This window comes from Pan troglodytes, chromosome 5 (assembly GCF_028858775.2).
Source record: "Pan troglodytes isolate AG18354 chromosome 5, NHGRI_mPanTro3-v2.0_pri, whole genome shotgun sequence".
In the NCBI taxonomy this organism is placed as follows: Eukaryota; Metazoa; Chordata; class Mammalia; order Primates; family Hominidae; genus Pan; species Pan troglodytes.
In genome coordinates this window covers 118491462-118513323 of record NC_072403.2, presented here as the reverse complement: position 1 = coordinate 118513323, position 21862 = coordinate 118491462, and the positions used below count along the sequence as shown (strand labels likewise).

Sequence of the window (21862 nt, the reverse complement as noted above, 5' to 3'; positions counted from 1 at the left end):
CCATTTGGCATCTATTAAATGTAAATATAAATTGTAACATTTCTTAAAAAAAAAAAAAAAGGACAACACAAGAATTCCTATTTTAGGATTATAACCTATAGATAGATATACAAGTATGTTTACCAAAAGATTTGTACCAGAATTTCAGAGCAGGGCTATTCCTGTTAAAATTCCCCAACTAGAAAAACCCAAATGTCCATCAACAGTAAGATGAGTAAATAAATTGTGGTATATTCTTACATTGGAATATTATGCAGTCATGAAAAACCTATAATTGCACACAGTGAAGTGGATGAATACCACAACCAAGTGTTGAGTAAAAGAAATCAGATGCAAAAGTACATCCTATATGGTTCCATTTAATGACATTCAAGAACAGGTGAAACTAAGCAGTAGTGTTTAAGGGTGGTGTCTACTTAGTAAAACTTCTTAAAAAAAAAAAAGCAAAAAGGGTTACACTAAAGGTCCAGTTAGTAGTTACTTTTTAAGGGAGTTGAGGAAGTTTTAATTGGGAGGCTTAGGGGCACAGGTGGTATTCTAGTTCTTAATTTTGAATAGTTATAATAATATTTGCTTTGTAATAATTTGTTAAGCTGTATATTTATATTCTGTATGCTTTTATTTGTATTATATTTCACAACAAAAAATTGTAATAAAATTAAAAAGTAATAGAAAAGCATCAAGGTTAAATCCCATACAAAGCTATTATAAGGAAAGGGAAAATAAGGTATAGAATAACATACCCTATAATAAAAGCACAACAGAATACATGCCTACAGAACAGCCTGAAATGTCACCTGCTATTTCAAAGCAAGTTAAAAGACATTAAAAATATAATACAAGATGTGAAAAAAACAAAATAAATCAGAACAGGAAAAACTCAGGAAAAAAGTAAAACTAAATGAAAAAATCATTTAGTAATAGAAGACTAAACTAAGAGGAACTCAACAGTAAGTAAACACAACACATAATGCTCCTTAGTAGAAACAAAATGCAGAAAAAATTTCAAATTACAAAAGAAACAAAAAGATAGGCTGGGCACAGTGGCTCACCCTGTAATCCCAGCACTTTGCTAGGCCGAGGAGGGCAGATTGCTTGAGCTCAGCGATTCAGGACCAGCCTGAGCAACATGGCAAAACCTCGTCTCTACAAAAAATACAAAAATTAGCTGGGCATGGTGGCTCATACCTGTAATCCCAGCTATGGAGAGGCTGAGGTGTGAGCATCACTTGAGCCCAGGAGGTCGAGGCTGCAGTGAGCTGTGATCACACCACTGCACTTCAGCCTGGACAGAGTGAGACCTATCTCAAAAAAACAGAAAAAGATAAAAACAGATTCAAGAGAAAGTATCAAATATTGATGACAGACAAGGAAAATTGATATATGGATACTAGGAGTCCTCGAAGGGGAAAACCAAAGCAAGGGAATTGAACCCATATTAAAACAATAATTAAAGAAACTTTCCTACTGTCCTGAAATTAAATGATTTGAAATTACATATTGAATAGCCACATCACTTTTCTAAGGACATGGACCCAGACTGAGCAACACTAAGGAAAATTACTAATAAAAATGTGGAGAAAAATTACAGTGAAATTACTGGCCTTTAAAGAAAAAAGAAATAAGATCCTTTGGAAATCTAGACAAAATAGCACATGTGCTACTTATGTGTCCATATAAGAAAAAAGATGACGTGACTTATAAGAGAAATAAAATTAGACTATCATGAGACTTTTTGTCAGTAACACTTTTGGCAGAAGAAAATGGAGTAACATATTTAAGATACTCAAGGAAGAGTGCGCCAAGAATCTTTTATACAACAAAACAGGCCTTCAGGTATCATGGACACATACAGACTGTTATCAACATCAAGAACGTGGGGAATATTGTTCTTCTGATCCTTTTCTGAGGACTCTCCTAGATAACGAGCTTCTGACTAGGAATGACTATGAAGACATTTTAAGGACTAGTGGTAAATGTTCAACACAGTTACCTGTAGAACAAAACTAAATGAGGGCTTAGAAGGAGAGAGTATAGGAACAGCCATATGTTCTGACAAGGTAAATACAGTGCAATAGTTGTCATTATTTTTGAGACAGTGTCTTGCTCTGTCATCCAGGCTGGGATGCAGTGACATGATCACAGCTCACTGCAACCTCAACCTCCTGGGCTCAATGATCCTCTCACCCCAAACTCCTGAGTAGGTAGAACTACAGGCACATGCCACCATGCCCAGCTAATTTTTTCATGTTTTTGTAGCAATGGGGTCTTGCTGTGTTGCCTGGGCTGGTCTCGAATTCCTGGCCTCAAGCAACCTTCCTGCTTCAGCCTCCCAAAGTGCTGGGATTTTGTAGTCTCAAATTAGAATTGGAAGTATCAATATGAACTCAAGAGACATTTTGTGTATATGTGTATGTAAAGCCATCACTTGAAATATCATTTCTCACTAAAACAAGGCAGGATTTCTTAGAGAAGTAGCTGATTTCAGATCTAGGGCACAAATATAAAGAATTAACCTGGAATACATTAAATAGCAAGGAAACTATCAAAGACTAGTCAGGTCATGTCAAAAGACTGAAGAGCTAACTTGAAGAAATGCCCAAAGATGTAACAATTTGAGCTTCAGTAATAATAATGACCATTACAATGGGTTGAAACCTTTTAAATATATTTAAATCCATGAGTTCATGATACTTTTTTCAAAAGAGGTCACTTTTGGAATTTGATAGGGAACCAGTTTATTATCTTATAGACTGATAAAGAAAAACAGTTAAGCATTTATCTTGCCTTTCCTACATGAACTGTATAATTGAGCAGACAAAATAATATGTGAGGGGCAGGGATGTGAGGGGCAGTGTTGTTTTGTGAAAGTATTCAGGCTGGACGCGTTGGCTCATGCCTGTAATCTCAGCACTTTGGGATGCCAAGGCGGGCAGATCACCTCAGGTCAAGGGTTCCAGACCAGCCTGGCCAACATGGCAAAACCCCGTCTCTAATAAAAATACAAGAATTAGCCGGGCGTGGTGGTGGGCACCTGTAATCCCAGCTACTCGGGAGGCTGAGGCAGGAGAATTGCTTGAACCTAGGAGGCAGAGGTTGCAGTGGGCAGAGATCACGCCACTGCACTCTAGCCTGGGACAGAGCGAGACTGTCCCCCACAAAAAAAAAAAAAGAAAGAAAGTATTCCAACTACTTAAATAAAAAGAAGTAGAATTAGAAGCTCACTATTTCGCAACCACCAATAAGCAGATATGGGTATTAAGCATTGACAGCTGCTAAGATAATAAAGAGAGCCTCAAGCAGACATGATGTGCCTCCTCTAGTTTTGCCAGACACTGTCCATAGTTTTGCTAAAGGGATTGAAATGGAATCAGATCTAGTCTCCAGATCCATCTGCCGAGTTGCAAAAAATACAGAGGACAGAGCAACGTGTGGAACTGTCCCGTGGGTGTGCAGTTAGAAATTCCAGACTGTGGGAAACTCCACAGATCAAATGGCCTAGATTCTTCCACAGATAAATTATAGGAAAGCAAAGGGATAGAACAGGAGCCTATGATTTAAAAGAGACTTAAGGCCGGGCACAGTGGCTCACACCTGTAATCCCAGCACTTTGGGAGGCCAAGGCAGGTGGATCACGTGAGCTCAGGAGTTCAAGACCAGCCTGGCCAACCTGGTGAAATCCCATCTCTACTAAAAATACAAAAACTAGCCAGGTGTGGTGTGACGTGCCTGTAGTGCCAGCTACTCGGGAGGCTGAGGGCAGGAGAATCACTTGAACCTGGGAGGTGGAGGTTGCAGTGAGCCGAGATCATGCCACTGCACTCTAGCCTGGGCAACAGAGTGAGACTGTCTCAAATAAAAAACCAAAAAAACCCAAAAATAAATAATAAAAAAAGAGATTTAAAAGATACCACATTTTAAGAATGCACAAGACTATAGTGTCTAGAGAATGCATTGTTGGGTGATAAACCTTTTGAAATGCAAGGAGGTGATTACTATAAAAATCAGAATAATTATTTTGGGAAAGGATAGGAGGGGCTTCTGTGGTTTGGGGCACATAGGAGAATTTTTGGCATAGCTTCCATTGTGCTGCTTCTTTATCTGGGTGGTGTTCACCCTATAGCTGTTTTCTTTCTTTCTTTCTTTCTTTCTTTTGTTTTTTGTTTTTTGAGACAGAATCTCACTCTGTCACCCAGGCTGGAGTGCAGTGGTACGACCTTGGCTTACTGCAACCTCCACCCCCGCCGGCTCAAGCGATCCTCCCACTTCAGCCTCCTGAGTAGCTGGGACCACAGGCATGCGTCACCAGGCCCAGCTACTTTTTTGTATTTTTAGTAGAGACGGGGTTTCACTATGTTGCCTAGGCAGGTCTCAGACTCCTGAGCTCAAGTGATCCATCCATTTCAGCCTCCCAAAGTGCTGCGATTACAGGTATGAGCCACCATACCCGGTCTATAGGTGTTTTCTATAGTTGTGTTTTATATTACATGAAAAACTTTTATTAAGTAAAACTGTTTTTAAAACATTTTCATAATGTTCAAAGATAATAAATAGCTCTAAATGGGAAAAGAAAAACTAGAAATTTGAGAGGAAAAACTAGAAATTTGAGGGGGAAAACTAGAAATTTGAGGGAAAAAACCTGTTTCAACATGTGACAGATTCTTCCTGAGGATTTAATACTGTTTAAAGAAAAACATGTATTAAATGTGGGTGCTTAGAACATACTTTTCTTTTTCCTCAATAGTTTCTTTTTTAATATAGGTATTAGAGAAAGGATGGTCACAATGAGCTATTCATCTTGGATTATATTCTTCACATATTTGAATTTGATTTGGGACTTGCTGTGAAAAGCAACATATCATTACACTCAAGTGTCTCTGTTTGCAGCCCATAAACAATAAATTGTATATCATATCACTCCTAAATATTTCAATTCCCCACAGTTTTTCAGGATATATAAGTCTTTGGTCAATGTTGCTTTTTAAAAGTGAGAAATTGGGTAAGATTATGAATAAGTTAAAAACCCTTTATTTACATTTGTATTTAACAGAAATTTACTAAGCACCTTTGTGTGCCATGGAGTAGGGATTCAATAGTGAACCAGACAAACACAGATCCCTTGTATTCTAGTGAGCCTTTACATCTTATATTAAGGAAGTTCAGGAAATTGATACTTAGGACAAGATTGAGAAAACAAGTGATCTCTTATGATCTATAATTATCTGCACAAAAATTTCTTAGTAAACTTCAAGTGGCTATTCTCAAATTAGCTGAAAATAGCCCCCTTTTAAGTCTATGAAATTAACATTATAGAAAAGAATTTTAGCAATTTTGGAGCAGGATGCTTTCTGGATACTTAATTCTGAATAACATTAGATTTAGCTCTCCTTTTAATTTAAATCTAGTTATTCTTTATTATTTTAAAATATAAGGTATCTGCATTTTAAAACCTGGGTAACATTTATTTAGGTTTTCTTACTCCAAGGGAGAGGACCTGATCCAAGTTTTTAAGAAAAAATGATTATAGTTTCTTCCCTTTTTTAAGAGAACCTTTTCGTATGTTACCTATTACTTAATAGCTCGTTACTTTGACACGCTTTCTGATTCAATATTGTGTTAACACTTATTAGAGATGCAAATGAAGATATGTGGCATTTTAATGTTCTGTATACATTTTAAATAGTCATTTTTCTGAAGACCTGCTATTTTGGGGCCATTTAACTTTGCTATCCTTGAAAGTGCTAAATTTGAGGCTTTTTTTTTTTTTTGAGACGAAGTCTCACTCTTGTACCCCAGGCTGGAGTGCGATGGCACGATCTTGGCTCACTGCAACCTCTGCCTCCGGGGTTCAAGCAATTCTCCTGCCTTGGCCACCCAAGTAGCTGGGATTACAGGTGCCCGCCCGCTACCACGTCCAGCTAATTTTTTATATTTTTAGTAGAGACGGGGTTTCACCATGTTGGCCAGGCTGGTCTCGAACTCCTGACCTCAGGTGATCCACCCGTCTCGGCCTCCCAAAGTGCTGGGATTACAGGCGTGAGCCACCGCACCTGGCAAATTTGAGGCTTTCAACTCCTGTCTTTTCTGTTACTGTTGAGGCACTGAGTCCCTCTCTAAGTGGATTAGTTATAACTTCATGACAATAAGGTGGCTGGCTGTCTCATATAGGGAAAATGAGATCTCTTTCTTGGGATTTTCTTACTGAACAAAAGTTTAACCATTTTTACTAGTCTCTGACAGATGGCTTCCTATAGTTCTGGTTAAGATGACGTACTTAAAGTTCTCTAGAGATTAGTCTGATATATGTATACATGGTGCCAATGATTTTTTTTCAATGCAGTCAGTTTTTCTAATCTCTCCCTTTTTTATTCTTTTTTTCTTTTTGGTGGGGGGCAGGTAATGAAAGCATGGGATGCTCATGTGACAGCAGTTTGCTCCCAAGATGCCAGTGAACTTGTAAGGAAGCTTGGTGCAGACGATGTAATTGATTACAAATCTGGAAGTGTGGAAGAGCAGTTGAAATGCTTAAAACCGTATGTATTAGAACAATGTTCACACTGGGAGTGGGAACAAGGACAGTTGATTATGCAGGTCTGAGATGGCTTGGTGGCTTTACAATCATGTTGGAATCTTGAGAAGGGTCTATGAAAACATTCCATGTCACTAGAAGTTACTTAGGTTGGCTTCTGTTTTAATTCCAGATGTTAATACAACACAGTAACAGCATGTGGATAGGCACTGAGGAAGTTATTTTGCTTACATGGTCTTTGCTAATTTTTAAGTTAGCATGCTGGTTTGTAAGAGGCCTGAAGACAAAATTGGAAATGTGTTCCCTTCTGTGGCATCTGTCACCACAGGAAGAATATAGAGTAGTTCATGAAATACATGATTAGCCCAAAACATACTCTCCATGTTTTGGCTTAAAAAAGGCTTAAGAGAAACAGTATAAGTCTAAATCTTGGTAATGGGAGCACTGTGGATGTTCCCAGTGTGTCTGAATGCCAGGCTGTGGTTTGGCCTGAGGTACCAAGCAGGAATGCATTCAGGAATTCTCTTGGGTCATGTTGATTCTGACTGTGACTCCAGCTTATTCATCTGACCTTTATCCAGCCAAGACCAAGCTGAAGCTGAGAGCAGAAATGAGGAGTATTTGGAAAGCTATTTTACTGCTTCTGTTTAAAAGGTTTTCCCTTTTTTGATTAGTTTTCAGAAGTCAACTACTCTTGACCACATTGAGTAGAAGTATATTTTTAAATAGAAAGAAAAAAGAAAAAAAAGGGAGTCCTTATCTGACACAGCCCGGCCTTTCTCAGCCAGTGCCACCAACTTCTAGCAGTAGTTTGGTAGTGCACCCAGCAGCAGCCAGCCAACTCATCATTCCTTCAACTGTTCAGGGAGCTTCTCCTCTTGCCAGGCAGGGTTCCAAACACCAGCTACAGTGGTGAACCAGACAAATGCCCACTTTCATGGAGCTTACATTCTTGTTTGGGCGGTTTTAGTGGTAGGTGCTCTGAAAAAAAATGAAAGGGAATAGATAGGGAGGAGGCTGTTATAAATAGCAAGGTTAAAGAATGCCTCACTGAGGAAGCAACATTTGAGTGGAGGCTTTAGTGAGCAAGCCAAATGAATGGGATTTGTGTGTTTGTGTGTTGCTCCCTGCTGTATCCCTCCAGCTGGAAGAGTGTAGTAGCATGTAGTAGGTGCTCAATAATATTTATTTAATTATTGAGGGAATCTAGGAGAACAATTGTTCCAGCTGGAAAGAACAGCAAACCTAAAGCTCCCATGTCCGGAACATGCCTGGCATGTTTAAGGACTAACAATGTCCCTTTCAGAGATTTTGTCAGCTACCCTCTTGTCTGTGTGTCAGGGCCTAAGCCTCTTTGAGCGCCTTGAGAGTGAGGACATGACAGGTTTCCGAGATCTGGCTTCTAGAAAGCAGTAGTTTAGGTTGATCTTGTTTTTTTTTTTTTTTTTTTTTTTTTTTTGAGATGGATTCTCACTCTGTCGCCCAGGCTGGAGTGCAGTGGCACGATCTTGGCTCACTGCAACCTCTGCCTTCCGGTTTCAAGTGATTTTCCTGCCTCAGCCTCCCAAGTAGCTGGGATTACAGGTGTGCGCCACCACACCTGGCTAATTTTTGTATTTTTAATAGAGATGGGGTTTCACCATGTTGGCTAGGCTGGTCTCGAACTCCTGACCCCGTGATCCACCTGTCTCGGCCTTGCAAAGTGCTGGGATTACAGGCGTGAGCCACCGCGCCCAGCCCGATCTTGTATCTTCTGATGCTTCTAGGAATAGCAACATGATACTGGGGCCAAGTTCTACCCATTCCCCTCTATCTACCTTAAGGGGTTTTGTTTTTTTTTTTGTATTTGTTTTTGTTTGAGATGAAGTCTCACTCTGTTGCCCAGGCTGGAGTGCAATGGCGTGATCTTGGCACAACCTCTGCCTCCTGGATTCAAGTGATTCTTGTGCCTCAGCCTCCTGAGTAGCTGGGATTACAGGCACCCACCACCACACCCGGCTAATTTTTCAATTTTTTTTTTTGTGGAGATAGTTTCACCATGTTGGCCAGGCTGGTCTTGAACTCCTGGCCTCAGGTGATCCGCCTTCCTTGGTCTCCCAAAGTGCTGGGATTGCAGGCATGAGCCACTGCACCTGGCCTACCTTAAATTTTATACATGTCTGGAATTTGTCACCAGAGAATAGGAGAACTTGACAGACGGAAGGCTAGAGGACACTCAGTCTAGGCTCCCAAACCGGTGCTATGCTTCCCTCCTTGGCATCTCTTCCTGGCAAGTGGTCTTGCTCCTTTCGCTTGTACTTTTCTAGTAGGGGGACCTTCGTGACTTATAAATGCATGCTGTTACTACTTCTTTTCTTTGATAGCTTTAGTTAAAATTGATCTTTGTAATTTCTGCCTGGAGTTTGACCTCTCAGTCTACCTAGGATAAATATGTTCCTCCTTCCAAATAGCAGCTTTTTAGGTATTTGAATCTTAGAGTTTTATAGCAAGAAGGGGCTTTGAAATCCTTCAGTCCAACCCTATGATGCTGTAGTTGAGAAAGTGAAGGGCAGAGGAGTTATGAGTTTTTGCATACTTGAGGTCATGCCACCAGTCATTTGTTGGGAGAGCTGGATCCACAACCTGGTCTCCAGATTTCTTTCTCAGACAATGCCTGTTCTATAATACCAGGCTGCCCTTAAGTTTTCTTTAAGTATCCTCAGATTTGTACGTTCAAAACTTGGAAATGAAGTAGACACTTTTTTAGTGAAAAGAATGGTCATCTATTAAGGTCATCATGCTCCTGCATTTCATATCCTTAGATTTCAATTGCCTTTTTTCTTCTTCTTCTTCTTCTTCTTCCTCTTCCTCTTCCTCCTCCTCCTCTTCTTCTCTTTCTTCTTCTTCTTCTCCTTCTTCTCCTCCTTCTCCTCTTCCTCCTTCCTCTTTCTCTTCTTCCTCTTCCTCTTCTTCTCCTCCTCCTCCTTCCTCTTCCTCTTCCTCCTCTTCCTCTTCCTCCTCTTCTTCCTCTTCCTCCTCTTCCTCTTCCTCCTCTTCCTCTTCTTCTTCTTCTCCTTCTCCCCCTCCTCCCCCTCCCTCCTCCCCCTCCCTCCTCCTCCCTCCTCCCCCTCCCTCCTCCTCCCTCCTCCTCCTCCCTCCTCCTCCTCCCTCCTCCTCCTCCCTCCTCCTTCTCCTCTGCCTCCTCCTCCTCCTCCGCCGCCTCCTCCTCCTCCTTCTTCCTCTTCCTCTTCTTCTTCTTCTTCCTTTTCTTCCTCTTCTTCTTCTGCTTCCTCTTCTTCTTCTGAGTTTCGCTCTTGTTGCCCAGGCTGGAGTGCAATGGCATGACCTCGGCTCACCACAACCTCTGCCTCCCGGGTTCAAGCGATTCTCCTGCCTCAGCCTCTTGAGTAGTTGGGATTACAGGCATGTGCCACCACATCTGGCTAATTTTGCAGTTTTAGTAGAGACAGGGTTTCTCCATGTTGGTCAGGCTGGTCTCGAACTCCTGACCACAGGTGATCCACCCGCCTCGGCCTCCCAAAGTCCTGGGATTACAGGCATGAGCCACTGCACCCGGCCTTGCCCTTCTTCATTTTAGTTCTATAAAATACTCAAGATCCACAAAGTTGGCCAAAGCGGTTTTAGGAACTTTAATGTTTGACATCATCCAGATGAATTTGGGAGAAAAGATTTACCAAAGAGGAATTCATCAACTGATTTGCTCAGTTTATTTGCATGTATTCTCTATATAGATCTTTGTTTTCAAAATTATTTCAAAGCTTATTTTTATCCCTTTTCAATAGAATATAGTGATTACAGAAGTTTTAGTTTAGATGTAAGAAGTTGAATATCTGTCAGTTTCTGTGGATTCCATTATGACTGAATTTTTTTGGCATGTTAGAACAGGCTGTTCATTTCTCCTTTTGCATTGTCCTGATGCTGTACCTGAAACCAAATGATAGAAAATTCCAGAAGGTGAAGAGGATGCTTCCATGAGCATTTCTGACTGTAAAGAGAATAAAAGCAAATCATTCTTGTAGGTGAAAATCTCATACTTTACTTTCAAGTATCCATGTGCACTAAAGAACACTTTATAGCGAATGGAAAGTTTTGCAGTTTTTTACAAAGCTTAATTAAGTCAGACTTTCTCAACCTTGGCAACCTTAGTTTCTCAACTATCGACATTTTGGGCTGGAAAATTTTTTAGCTGTGAGGGGCTATTCTGTGCATTGTAGTGAGCCAAAACCACTCTCTTTTCAGAACTACTTGCTGAAGCCATTCTAAAGTACTAGAAAATGAAATGATTTTATGACAAAAATTAGTCACATTCAACTTACCTTGGAGAAAAGTCATAGATCCAGTGAATGAGTATGTCCTTCTGTCTCCATCAAAGCAGCCACCCCTCTGCAGGATGGTGAGGTGCAGCACAGTTTAAGATTTGTCACTGAAATAAACCCTAAGCCAACTGGTACTGGAAGGGAAGGAGGATCAGAGTCCAGTGTAAAGCCTGACAACCATGTTTTGATTTGGTTCTTCCTCTCCAGGTTTGATTTTATCCTTGATAATGTTGGTGGATCCACTGAAACATGGGCTCCAGATTTTCTCAAGAAATGGTCAGGAGCCACCTATGTGACTTTGGTGACTCCTTTCCTCCTGAACATGGACCGATTGGGCATAGCAGATGGCATGTTGCAGACAGGAGTCACTGTAGGTTCAAAGGCATTAAAGGTAGGAAGAAGGGTCTTGGTTGGTGACTGCAGGCAGCCTCCTGCTGCTAGAAGTTGGTTTGCCACCTAGCCAGTTTCTCTTCTCTTGGAGGCCACATAGCACAGTGGCTGCAAGCATGGACTCTGCTTAGTAGCTGACCTCTGCTTAGTAGCTGTGTAACCCTGTGCAAGTTACTGAATGTCTCTAAGCCCCGATGTCTTCCCCTGTAAAATGAGGCTGTTAATAGATCTACCTTACCACATTGTTGTAAGGATCAAATGAAGTGGTCCATATGGAGACATGGCATAATGCCTAGTACATAAAAAGCCCTTGTTAAATGTTGCCTTTATTATTACTTAGTGCCTCTCTTGATTACATCTGATGTACTGTCTGTGCTTCCTTCTTGTCTCTACCTGATGACCCTCTCTCTGTTTCATGTCTTAACACTTAAAGTCTCTTGTATATAAAGATGAAAACTTACAGCTGCTGTTTTCGTTATATTGGGATAGACCAGCGATTCCCAGACTGGGGCTTTCAGACATTTAGAGGTCTATGAGTAAAACAAGTTGTACTTTTACTTGAGTAAGCCTCCACTCATGCCTTTGCTGGGATTGTATCAACTTGTTCTAACACTGCGTATTCCGTGTAAATTTGAAACTCCAGCTATTAATGGCATGATGGGAGTTTCTGGGACTTGGTTAGTCAGCCTGACTCTGAAACAGGGCCACTTTTACCAGGGCTGTATGAAGCTCAAAACTGAATACATCTCACCCAAATTGCACACATCGGTGAGTGGTGGGCCTTGGAGACTAGGGCAGATGAGCCTCAGTTACAAGACTAATAGCAGAGCTTGAGCGTCTGCTCTCTACTTTACCTCGTAGCCTGTTGTCATCACAGTGGGGACAGAGGCTTTTATAATTTCATGGGATAAAGTGGTGGTAATTATAGATCATTGGTTTAAAATATGAATTGATGTTAAAATGGAATACATGATAGAAAAAATAAAGATAGGCTGGGCACGGTGTCTTATGCCTGTAATCCCATCATTTTGGGAGGTGGAGATGGGAGGATTGCTTAAGTCTGAGAAGTTTAAAACCAGCCTGGGCAACATAGTGAGAGCTTATCTCTACAAAACAATAAAAAAATTTGCCAGGTATGTTGGTGTATACCTGTAGTTCAGCTGCTCAGGAGGCTGAGGCCAGAGGATGGTTTGAGTCTGGGAGACAGAGGGTGTGAGCCGTGATCGTGCCACTGTACTCCAGCCTGGGCAACAGAGGAAGACCTTGTCTCAAAAAAACACAAATTCTATTTTTTAAAATTAAGCAAAATACTTGAGACTCTGCAACAAGGCAGTAGAAAGTTCCTCAGTGGTAAAAAGGCTGTGAGTCGCTGTGTCAGTCCGACCAACGCTGACTCATGTTTGTGAGATGACTGGCTTGATAATTATCTTTAGCATTTCATTTATTCCAGATATTAATTTGGGACCTTTTATGGGGATGAAACTTAGGACTTTGGTCTCTTGAATTCTGTGTACTAAGTACTTAGAGGTCATAACAAAGAGCTATGATGGAGGAGACCACGACTCAATTCTTATGAAATATTATGGGTAATAGAAATGAACAAACCAAGCGCTGCACTGTGGTGTTCTGTATTTTCATTTGATTCAGACAGTAGCCAGAAACAGTGTCCACAGGGTACTTTGTGGAGAAAGGGCTCTTAGCTGTCCTTTGTCTCTTCTTTCTCTTTCACAAAACCCAGATTTTCCAGTGCTTTAAAATGTAAGTTTAAGTTTTCTGTAAGATTTCAGTTTGTACTCCAGTGAGACCTCTTACAAGTTAACCTTCAGAGTTGTCCTCGGAGAGTAAAACAGGCACAGCTCTCTTCATTCTCTTTTCCTCCTACCTGAAAGATGATAGTGGTAATCTCATGTGAAAACCTTTTAAGTAGTTTTCAATGTCTTTCTGATTGTGCACGTAGTTAAAGCCTCATTGTCATGCTTCTGACTCTCCTACCTGCTTTGGTTTACTTTCTCTCCTATAGTGGCCTGGGTAGGGGGGGAAAAACACAGACCTCTTATAGCAGAATATAAAAATTCTGCTATTACAGACGAAAAGTTTCACTTTACAGAGCCACATGCTGTGAAGAGTTACAGATGTGGCAGTTGTGACCATTTCTGTTCCTTCTTTAATACCCTAAACAATTACCAGAATGTTTTAATTGCAGTCTATGAAGCCAGACCTTAGGGAAAAGTATTTGAACAGATCTTCTGTGATTGTCATTTACTGGATCCACAGTAAGCTTGGGACATTCTCAGTGCTTCTGGCATTTAGCCACATAATTCTTCAAACAGCTTTTTTCTTTTTCTTGTTTTGTAGAGACAGAGTCTTGCTATGTTGCCTAGGCTACTCTTGAACTCCTAGCCTCAAGCAGTCCTCCCACCTCGGTCTCCCAAAGTGTTGGGATTATAGGTGTGAGCCAGTGTGCCTGGCCTCTTCTTTTTAAGTTAGTTGCATAAACCAGTGCATCTCAACATCTTTCATGCCATGACAGACATAGAAAATGATAGTATTTGAACAGCATGTAGAGGCTGCCTTGGGTAATAGAGATGAACAAACCAAGCCCTGCTCCTCCAAGACCAGCCTATCTGGAGACTTCTACCAGCCCTGGCTTTGCCTGGCTATGCTGAGGGCTAAGGGGAGTCAATATCTCATCACACCAATTCTAGAGTAAGCTTGACTCTCTTTACATCTGTAGTCCTAGGGTAATTATTAATGATGAATCCTTTAACTCTCACAGGTTTTCTGGGTTAGACGATAATCTATAGGTTCACTCACCCAGTAAGCCATCCTGGCACACCCAGTGGGAAGCTTTGCCTAGGCAACTGCTTAGTTTTTTCTTTCTTTCCACATTCTTAAACTGAATTGGTATTGTCTCAGTCTTTCCTCAATAAGCTTCACTTTCAGCACTGGACAAGTATTGATAGAATACTTTCTATGTGTGAGGCATTTTGTATACATTCTCATTTAATCCTTCCAACAATCCTGCAAGCTAGGTGGTGGTACCACCATTCTACAGGAAATGGGCTGAAAGAGGTAGCCTGACAAAAATAACATAACTAAAAAAAACAACAAAACAAAAATAATGCAACTAGTAAGTGCTGATGTAGGGGGTTTCCATTGCATTTTTCAGCCTCACGCCATGATAGTAGCTTATATCATACTGAGTGTAAGCTCAATGGCAAAGAAGTCTGAGCTTACCTCGCAGTTGTGGGTAGTTGTTGAGAGGGCAGCACTGTGGTACTGGCTGACCCTCTGCTACCTCACATTGCTCCCATCTGATGAAGGTTTGGTTGGGCAGGTCATTGAGGTATCATGGAGAACCTCAGCTCATTTGCTGTTTCCATAATGGCCTACCCTACCTTTGACATAAAGAATAACAATTACAGCCAGGCACAGTGGCTCACGCCTGTAATCCTAGCACTTTGGGAGGCTGAGGTGAGAGGATTGCTTGAGACCAGGAGTTCAAAACCAACCTGGGCAACATAGCAAGACCCTTTCTCAATTAAATAAACAAAGAATAACATTTATAAGTGGCAGTAGAGTGGTCATGAACCCTCTTGGTGTAAGATTTGTACTCATCTTCATTTGGAGGGTATTGCCCTGTAACAGATGAGATGGCTTTGTATTTGCCATAACCATAGGGAAAGATTCAGCCGTGATGTATAAGGAACTTTGCACTTTGTTTTCCCTTTAAAGCCACTTTATTCCTGTCAGAGCCAGAAAAAAAAATTGTGATTGGGCTTCCTGTCTAAGATCATATTTTGGTGCCTTATTGTCCCCAAAACATTTTTGAATTTGGTGAAAACCTCTTTTCTAGTGCCTCTGGGCTTTATTCAAACCTTAGTAGGGAAAGCCTAGAGGTCTCAGCCCGATTCCTCATGGGGAGGAAACCCACTGTGGAAAACCATTTAGACGATCATTTTAAGGAAAGCTTTCCTGTGCTTACTTGTTCTTCAATCACAGTTTAGAGAAGGAGCCTGAGTGACATGGATATGTCTTTGTTCAGTTATTTATTTATTAAACATTTATGGAGCATCCATTCTCTGTCAGTCATTGTGCCAAGGTGCTGTGCACACATTTTGTCAGCATGAAATGAGAAATCAGTTTGTTGTAGTCATCCAGAAAATGCTTTTCCCTAAATCTGCATTTAGTCAGATTTTATGTTTTTCTGTATTTGACATGTTTTGTTTTCTTCTTTTTAGCATTTCTGGAAAGGAGTCCATTATCGCTGGGCATTTTTCATGGCCAGTGGCCCATGTTTAGATGACATTGCAGAACTGGTGGATGCGGGAAAGGTACGTGCACCTGGAAACCTGGATTGGAAGCCTTTGTATTTCTAGAGCACCTCCTGTAGACCTGCCCACTGAGCCTCGTCAGTGGGGACTCTACAGAGGTAGCCTGCTCACCTGACCTTGTGCTGCCTTACATGGCCAAGTTTACATGCTGTGTCTTTGGTTCTGTCTCCATGGGAGGCATAGACACAGACTGCTCCATCTGCACAAGAGCTTCTCTCATCTAGTCAAACCACCTTGGTTTAGTAGATGAAGAGGCGGGCCCAGGGAGGTTATAGGATTCCCCCAAAGACACTTGGTTAGATCATAGCACAGCTGTGAGCTACATTGGGCTGCTAATATTTTATCAGGTCCCCAGGTCACCTGATTTCTAGGTGGGTATAATAAAATCAAGGGCAAATAAATAGTCCATCCGAGACAGTCAGTGGCCAGGGCTAGGGTGAGTGAGGATTGATGGGGATTTGGGTGAAGACAACTGGCTGGTGTACTCTGCCTACTAGTGTCTGTCCTGCCGTGGACTCTGTGGGAAAGGGACTGTTGCTTATCATCTGGTCATCGTTTTTTGGATGTCAAAAGGTCTTTCAGGGATTCTGGGGATTGAAAGCCTCCTCAGCTGCCACCTGCTTATTTGGGTTTTTACATGGTCTAAACCACCTTGACATCCCATCTCTAGAGGAATAACCCAGAAGGTGGTATTCTGGTGCTGATATTTTTTATGTTATTGAGAGATTATATGGACTTATAGGATGGAGAACTTTTAGAGGGTTGTGTGAGATCATAGATAGGGTGATTCTCATTTTACAGGTGAAAAAGCCGACTCACCAAGAAAAAGGGGCATGCTCAAACTTGCAGAAATGGAACCAAAACTCTTGTGCTTTTCCCTCTCCACCTTTCAGCTGTATTCTTAGTGCTTGAAGCTGATTTGGGACTTCAGCATACATTGTCTTATCTTTGTCACTTTGCAGTGGGCAGGGACTGGAGTTAGAGTAGGCTAGCATTAGCATTGCGTGAACCACTCAGACACTTGGACAGAGCCCCTGGAGGTGGGCTTTCTTCTTCTGGCCCCTGCTCCTTGCTGGCATATTTCATCTTTCCATTTCGATTTTGGAAAGGAATATTTTTGGGAACTAATGGCTGCTTTTTATGTATTTAAGGTTTTTCTTCTTTCACAGCCAAGGAACTATATAAGAAAGAGGATGGCCTGTTATTATTTCCCAAATATTTGGGTTCCAGGCTTATGTGTCTTTTCATGGACTTCTAAGTTTTGGTGTGTTCTGATAGGGACAGGGGCTCAGTGTTATTGTGACTGTGTAACTCCTTCTTTGTGGGGTTCTCCCACATCCCACAGGAATGCTTATTTCTAGGAAGAAGAGAATGAATTATCATCAAGTAAGTGCTTCATGTGGTTGGAACCCCATTATTAGAGAGGTCTTTGTCCTCTAGAAGTCCACGATTGTGCTTGTCCTGCTATCTGCTCCAGGCTGTCCACATGCTTACCACTGCTCTTTTGTATTCAAAATATTGTGACTCTCTCTCTGCCTGGAAATTACTGTTTACCCAACAGAGATGAGAGGTGACTTGTATATATCTACCTATTACATTTGGCAGATAACTGGTAATGGCTAAAATAGGACATGATAAACAACAACAAAAAAATATGTCCTTGAAGTATTCTCCAAGGAGGTTGAGTGAGCAAATGTGCCTTGTGCTTTGATTCTCCTCTCCTGCACAGGCTGTTTGGGCTTGGGAGTCATTTCTGGCAATGAGGGGTTCTGGGACTGTGAAGTTGGTATGTGGCACTGGATGCCTTGATGAGGCCAGCTCTCTTGTCGTGTCCTTGCTTCTGTGTGGATGTGAGAGGTCATTGCCTTTTTATCCTGGGAAATTAGAAAGAATGACACAGCAGATCTTACTTATATGTTGTGTGGTTGGTAGAGATTTGTTAAATTGGAGGAGGACATTTAAATTCTTCCAAGCTTTGACTGAGCGCTTCATGATTCTCATTAGCAGGTAACTGTTAGAAAAGCTACAGTTGTTTTTTGATCGTGACAAGCTGTGAAACAACAGAGCCAACTTTTTTAAAATACTTGAACTTTGAAAAAATACATTCATAAGGTTCAAAAACCCTAAAAATGGAAAAAGTTATTTCAAGAAATCTTCTTTTGACTGCTATATCTCAGTCACTGAGATTCTGCTTGTCAGATGCAACCAATATTACTAGTTTCTTGGGTATTCCAAAGATACTCTATCAAAACAGGAAAAATAATTTTTTTCCTCTCTCTCCTTTCTCTCCTAACAAAATGGATAACATACTGTGCTGCAACCTGCTTTTTTTTTTTTTTTTTTTTAACAGCATATGTTCAACTTTGTTTTATGTCAGGATATAAAAGCTTTCTCATTCCTTTTTTGTTAACAGCTACATAGTATTTGTATGGGTGTACCATAATTTGTTTAATTTCAGTCTTTTGCAAACAATGCTTCAGTGGATAACCCAATATTTATGTTTAGTACCTAATTGTATATATAACCATTTCTGTTCATGGAAATGGAATTGCTGAGTCAAAAGAGATATGCATTTATAATTTTGATAGATTTTTTTTTTTTTTTGAGACAGAGTCTCGGTCTGTCGCCGAGGCTGGAGTGCAGTGGTGTGATCTCAGCTCACTGCAACCTCCACCTCCTGGGTACAAGCGATTCTCCTGCCTCAGCCTCCTGAGTAGCTGGGATTACAGGTGCCCACCACCACACCTGGCTAATTTTTATATTTTTAGTAGAGATGGGGTTTCGCCCTGTTGGCTGGACTGGTCTTGAACTCCTGACCTCAAATGATCCACCTGCCTTGGCTTCCCAAAGTGCTGGGATTACAGACATGAGCCACCGCACTTAGCCTTTGATAGATATTAAAATAGACAGCTTTTGAAAATCTAGTATATATATTTAGTGTCTGGAATTTATCTTGTGGCCTACCTTCTAGGCCCATTCTCTCTTTACTTACCCATTATCTTACGCTCTGAACCATTTTACTTCATTAGAGACTTGTTTTTAAGAATGTGAAGAAGGTCTGGTTACTGGTCACTTATTATTTAAACTATCTTTTTTTTTTTTTTTGAGACGGAGTCTTGCTCTGTCGCCCAGGCTGGAGTGCAGTGGCACGATCTCAGCTCACTGCAAGCTCCGCCTCCCGGGTTCACACCATTCTCCTGCCTCAGCCTCCCAAGTAGCTGGGACTACAGGCGCCCGCCACCACGCCCGGCTAATTTTTTGTATCTTTAGTAGAGATGGGGTTTCACCGTGTTAGCCAGGATGGTTTCGATTTCCTGACCTCATGATCAGCCCACTTCAGCCTCCCAAAGTGTTGGGATTACAGGCGTGAGCCACCGCGCCCGGCCTAAACTATCTTAATATCTCAGCTGGGTGTGGTGGCTCATGCCTGTGATCCCAGCTACTTAAAAGTTTGAGGTGGGAGGATTGCTTGGGCCCAGGAGTTCAAGACCAGCCTGGGCAACATAGGGCAATCCCATCTCAAGGAAAAAAAAAAAGAATCTGGATTAATGAGTATTACTGATACAGTCTAAATTCTGCTTGTTAGCCCTGCATGCCCCAGTAAAAATGGAGAAGCCACCGAGTTAATATCCACAATAATGAGCACTCTCTGTCAATCTGTTAATAGCATTGTCCTTCTACCTTCTTTATGAACACCAACACTACCTTTGCTTTCTCCCAGTGCAGCACTCAGTAAATGTTTTGGTTTCCTGCCTTTAATGTGCTCACTATTGTCAGGCTCAAAAGTGAAGAGGAGCTGAAATTTCCTAAATATGTGGGGACCTCACAGTCTGTTTTTCCTGGAGATCCAGTCTTAGGCATTGTTTTCAAATGACTGTCATCACGAAGCCTTATTGCATGTCGTAGGACTCCATATTCATCCTATCTGGGCACAATTTCAGTTTGAATTTTAAGTTACCTAGTATTTTCATTATATCTTAGATAAAGTGGTTGGCAAACTACAGCCTGTGGGCCACATTCAATCTGAGGCCTGTTTTTGCACATCCTCTGAGCCAAGAATGGTTTTTACTTTTTTTTTTTTTTGAGATGTAGTCTTGCTCTGTCACCATGCTGGAGTGCAGTGGCACGATCTCGGCTCACTGCAACCTCCGCCTCCTGGGTTCAAGCGATTCTTCTGCCTCAGCCTCCTGAGTAGCTGGGACTACAGGCGCCTGCCACCACGCCCGGCTAATTTTTTGCATTTTTAGTAGAGACAGGGTTTCACCATGTTGGCCAGGCTGGTCTCAATCTCTTGACCTCGTGATCCACCCACCTTGGCCTCCCAAAGTGCTGGGATTACAGGCGTGAGCCACCACGCCCAGCTGGTTTTTATATTTTTAAAGATTTGTTAAAAAAAAAAAAAAAGAAGAAGAAGAAGAACTTAGACCATGTGAAGGCTGCAAAGCCTAAGACATTCACTATTTAGGCCTTTACAGAAAAAGTTTGCCGATCCTTATCTTAAACTAGTAGTTAAATGTTTTTTAACTGAAACCCAGTCAGGCCAAGCTCCAGTTTACAGAATAGGCAGAGGAGGAGCTGCTCTGCTGGTGAAATGGTGGCAGGGAGTGACCTCCCCCACAAATGTTCTTTCCCCGCAGCTGCTCCACACAGCCAAGGAGCCCTGGGCTCTTGGACACTAGTTTGCAAACTGCTGTTCTGGGCATTCTCAAAAAGAATGATTTATAATTATCCCCTTAAGCGTAATGGGTTGGTACTGACGTGCCTCATGCCTACAGTTTATTGGCATTTTCTCCTAAGCACAAAAAACAGTTCCTGTTTTCATACTATTTAACACACTTACTTTTTGGTGGGAGGAGATATAGCAAAAATTATATTCAGGTCACTCATATGCCATTGAATAGCATACTCACAGACTGGAAAGAGGAAAGCTTTGCACTTGTCTAGTTTACTGTCTTCATCCCTTTATCCCTCATCCTGCTGTGATGTCACATTTGAAGGGACAGAGGCCCTAAGAAATTAAATGATGTGTTCAAGGTCACATAGGCAGGGCCCAGGTCTCTTGACCCTTAGGACAGTTCCTTCTACAGTCTTCATTGTTTTCTGCTTAAATAATCATCCAGACATTGTTACCTAGAGTTTGAGTTCTTGGTATTTTACTCTATCATCTTGTATTTCTCAGTATCTTGCAGGACTGAGAGGAGGTGGTGGTGAGGCAGTCTTCAGATGATACCTGCTGCTAAGAAGGACTGTGTAACTGTGTTTTGAAGGAAAATATTTATACATATTTGCTTATATATGCATGCATTAGTTTCCTATTGCAGTAAGAAATTACTATGAATGTGGTGGCTTAAGACAGCACAAATTTATTATCTTATAATAATAAGATTTTGGTCAGAAGTCCAAATGTGTGGGCAGGGCTGCATTCCTCCTGGAAGCAGGCTATAGGGGAGGATCTGTTTCCTTGCCTTCTCCAGCTTCTAGAGGCTGTACCTCCCTTGACTCGTGGCTACATCACTCCAACCTCTGCTTCTGTTAATCTTTGACCTCTAACCCTCCTGCCTTCCTCTTATAAGGACCCTGAGATTACACTGGGCCCACTTGGATAATCCAGGATAATCTCTGCATCTCAGGATCCTTAACTTAATCACACCAGCAAAGTCCTTTTGCCATGTAAGGTGCCATATTCACACATTTTGGGAATCAGGATGTGAACATCTTTGGGGGCCATTATTCTGCCTACCACAATGCATAAAATGCTTCAAAAAGGATATGAGAGCAACTAGAAACCTTGGTTGCTCCTGAGGTGGGAAACTAGATGGCTAGAAATCAAGTATGGGAGGAAGATCTTTTTTTTTTTTTTTGAGACAGGGTCTCACTTTGTCACCCAGGCTGGAGTGTAGTGGTGTGATCTCACCTCGCTGCAGCCTTGACCTCCTGGGCTCAAGTGATCCTCCCACCTCAGCCCCCCATATAGCACTATCCAGCACTACCTCTTGGACAGGTATGTCCCTGACCAGCTAAATTTTTTGTATTTTTTGTAGAGACAAGGTTTTGCCATGTTGCCCAGGCTGGTCTTGAACTCCTGAGCTCAGGCAATCTGCCTGCCTGGGCTTCCCAAAGTGCTAAGATTATAGGTGTGAGCCACTGCACACGGCCAGGAAGATATTTTTGAATGTTTATTTATACATGTATATTCTTCATCTAATTAGTAAGCCTTCTGATGTTAGGAGCTTAATGTTCACAGGTATATTCAAAATCTTAGATGCCAGCCAAGCATCTTGGTTGAACAGTGA

The 21862-nt window shown here is 41.5% G+C and overlaps 1 protein-coding gene across 6 annotated transcripts in view; it reads left to right on the top strand.

Moving 5' to 3' along the window:
• RTN4IP1 (reticulon 4 interacting protein 1) overlaps positions 1 to 21862 on the top strand; it is a 70055-nt gene that overhangs the window by 30597 nt on the left and 17596 nt on the right. For all 6 annotated transcript variants that reach the window (XR_010158133.1, XR_008548616.2, XM_054686176.2 and 3 more), the window contains exons 6-8: positions 6397 to 6533; positions 11053 to 11236; positions 15477 to 15569. Coding sequence is in view for 4 of the 6 variants with exons in the window: in XM_054686176.2 (XP_054542151.1) it covers positions 6397 to 6533; positions 11053 to 11236; positions 15477 to 15569 (414 nt within the window). In the remaining 2 variants the exon portion in view is untranslated. The remainder of the gene's footprint in view (positions 1 to 6396; positions 6534 to 11052; positions 11237 to 15476; positions 15570 to 21862) is intronic.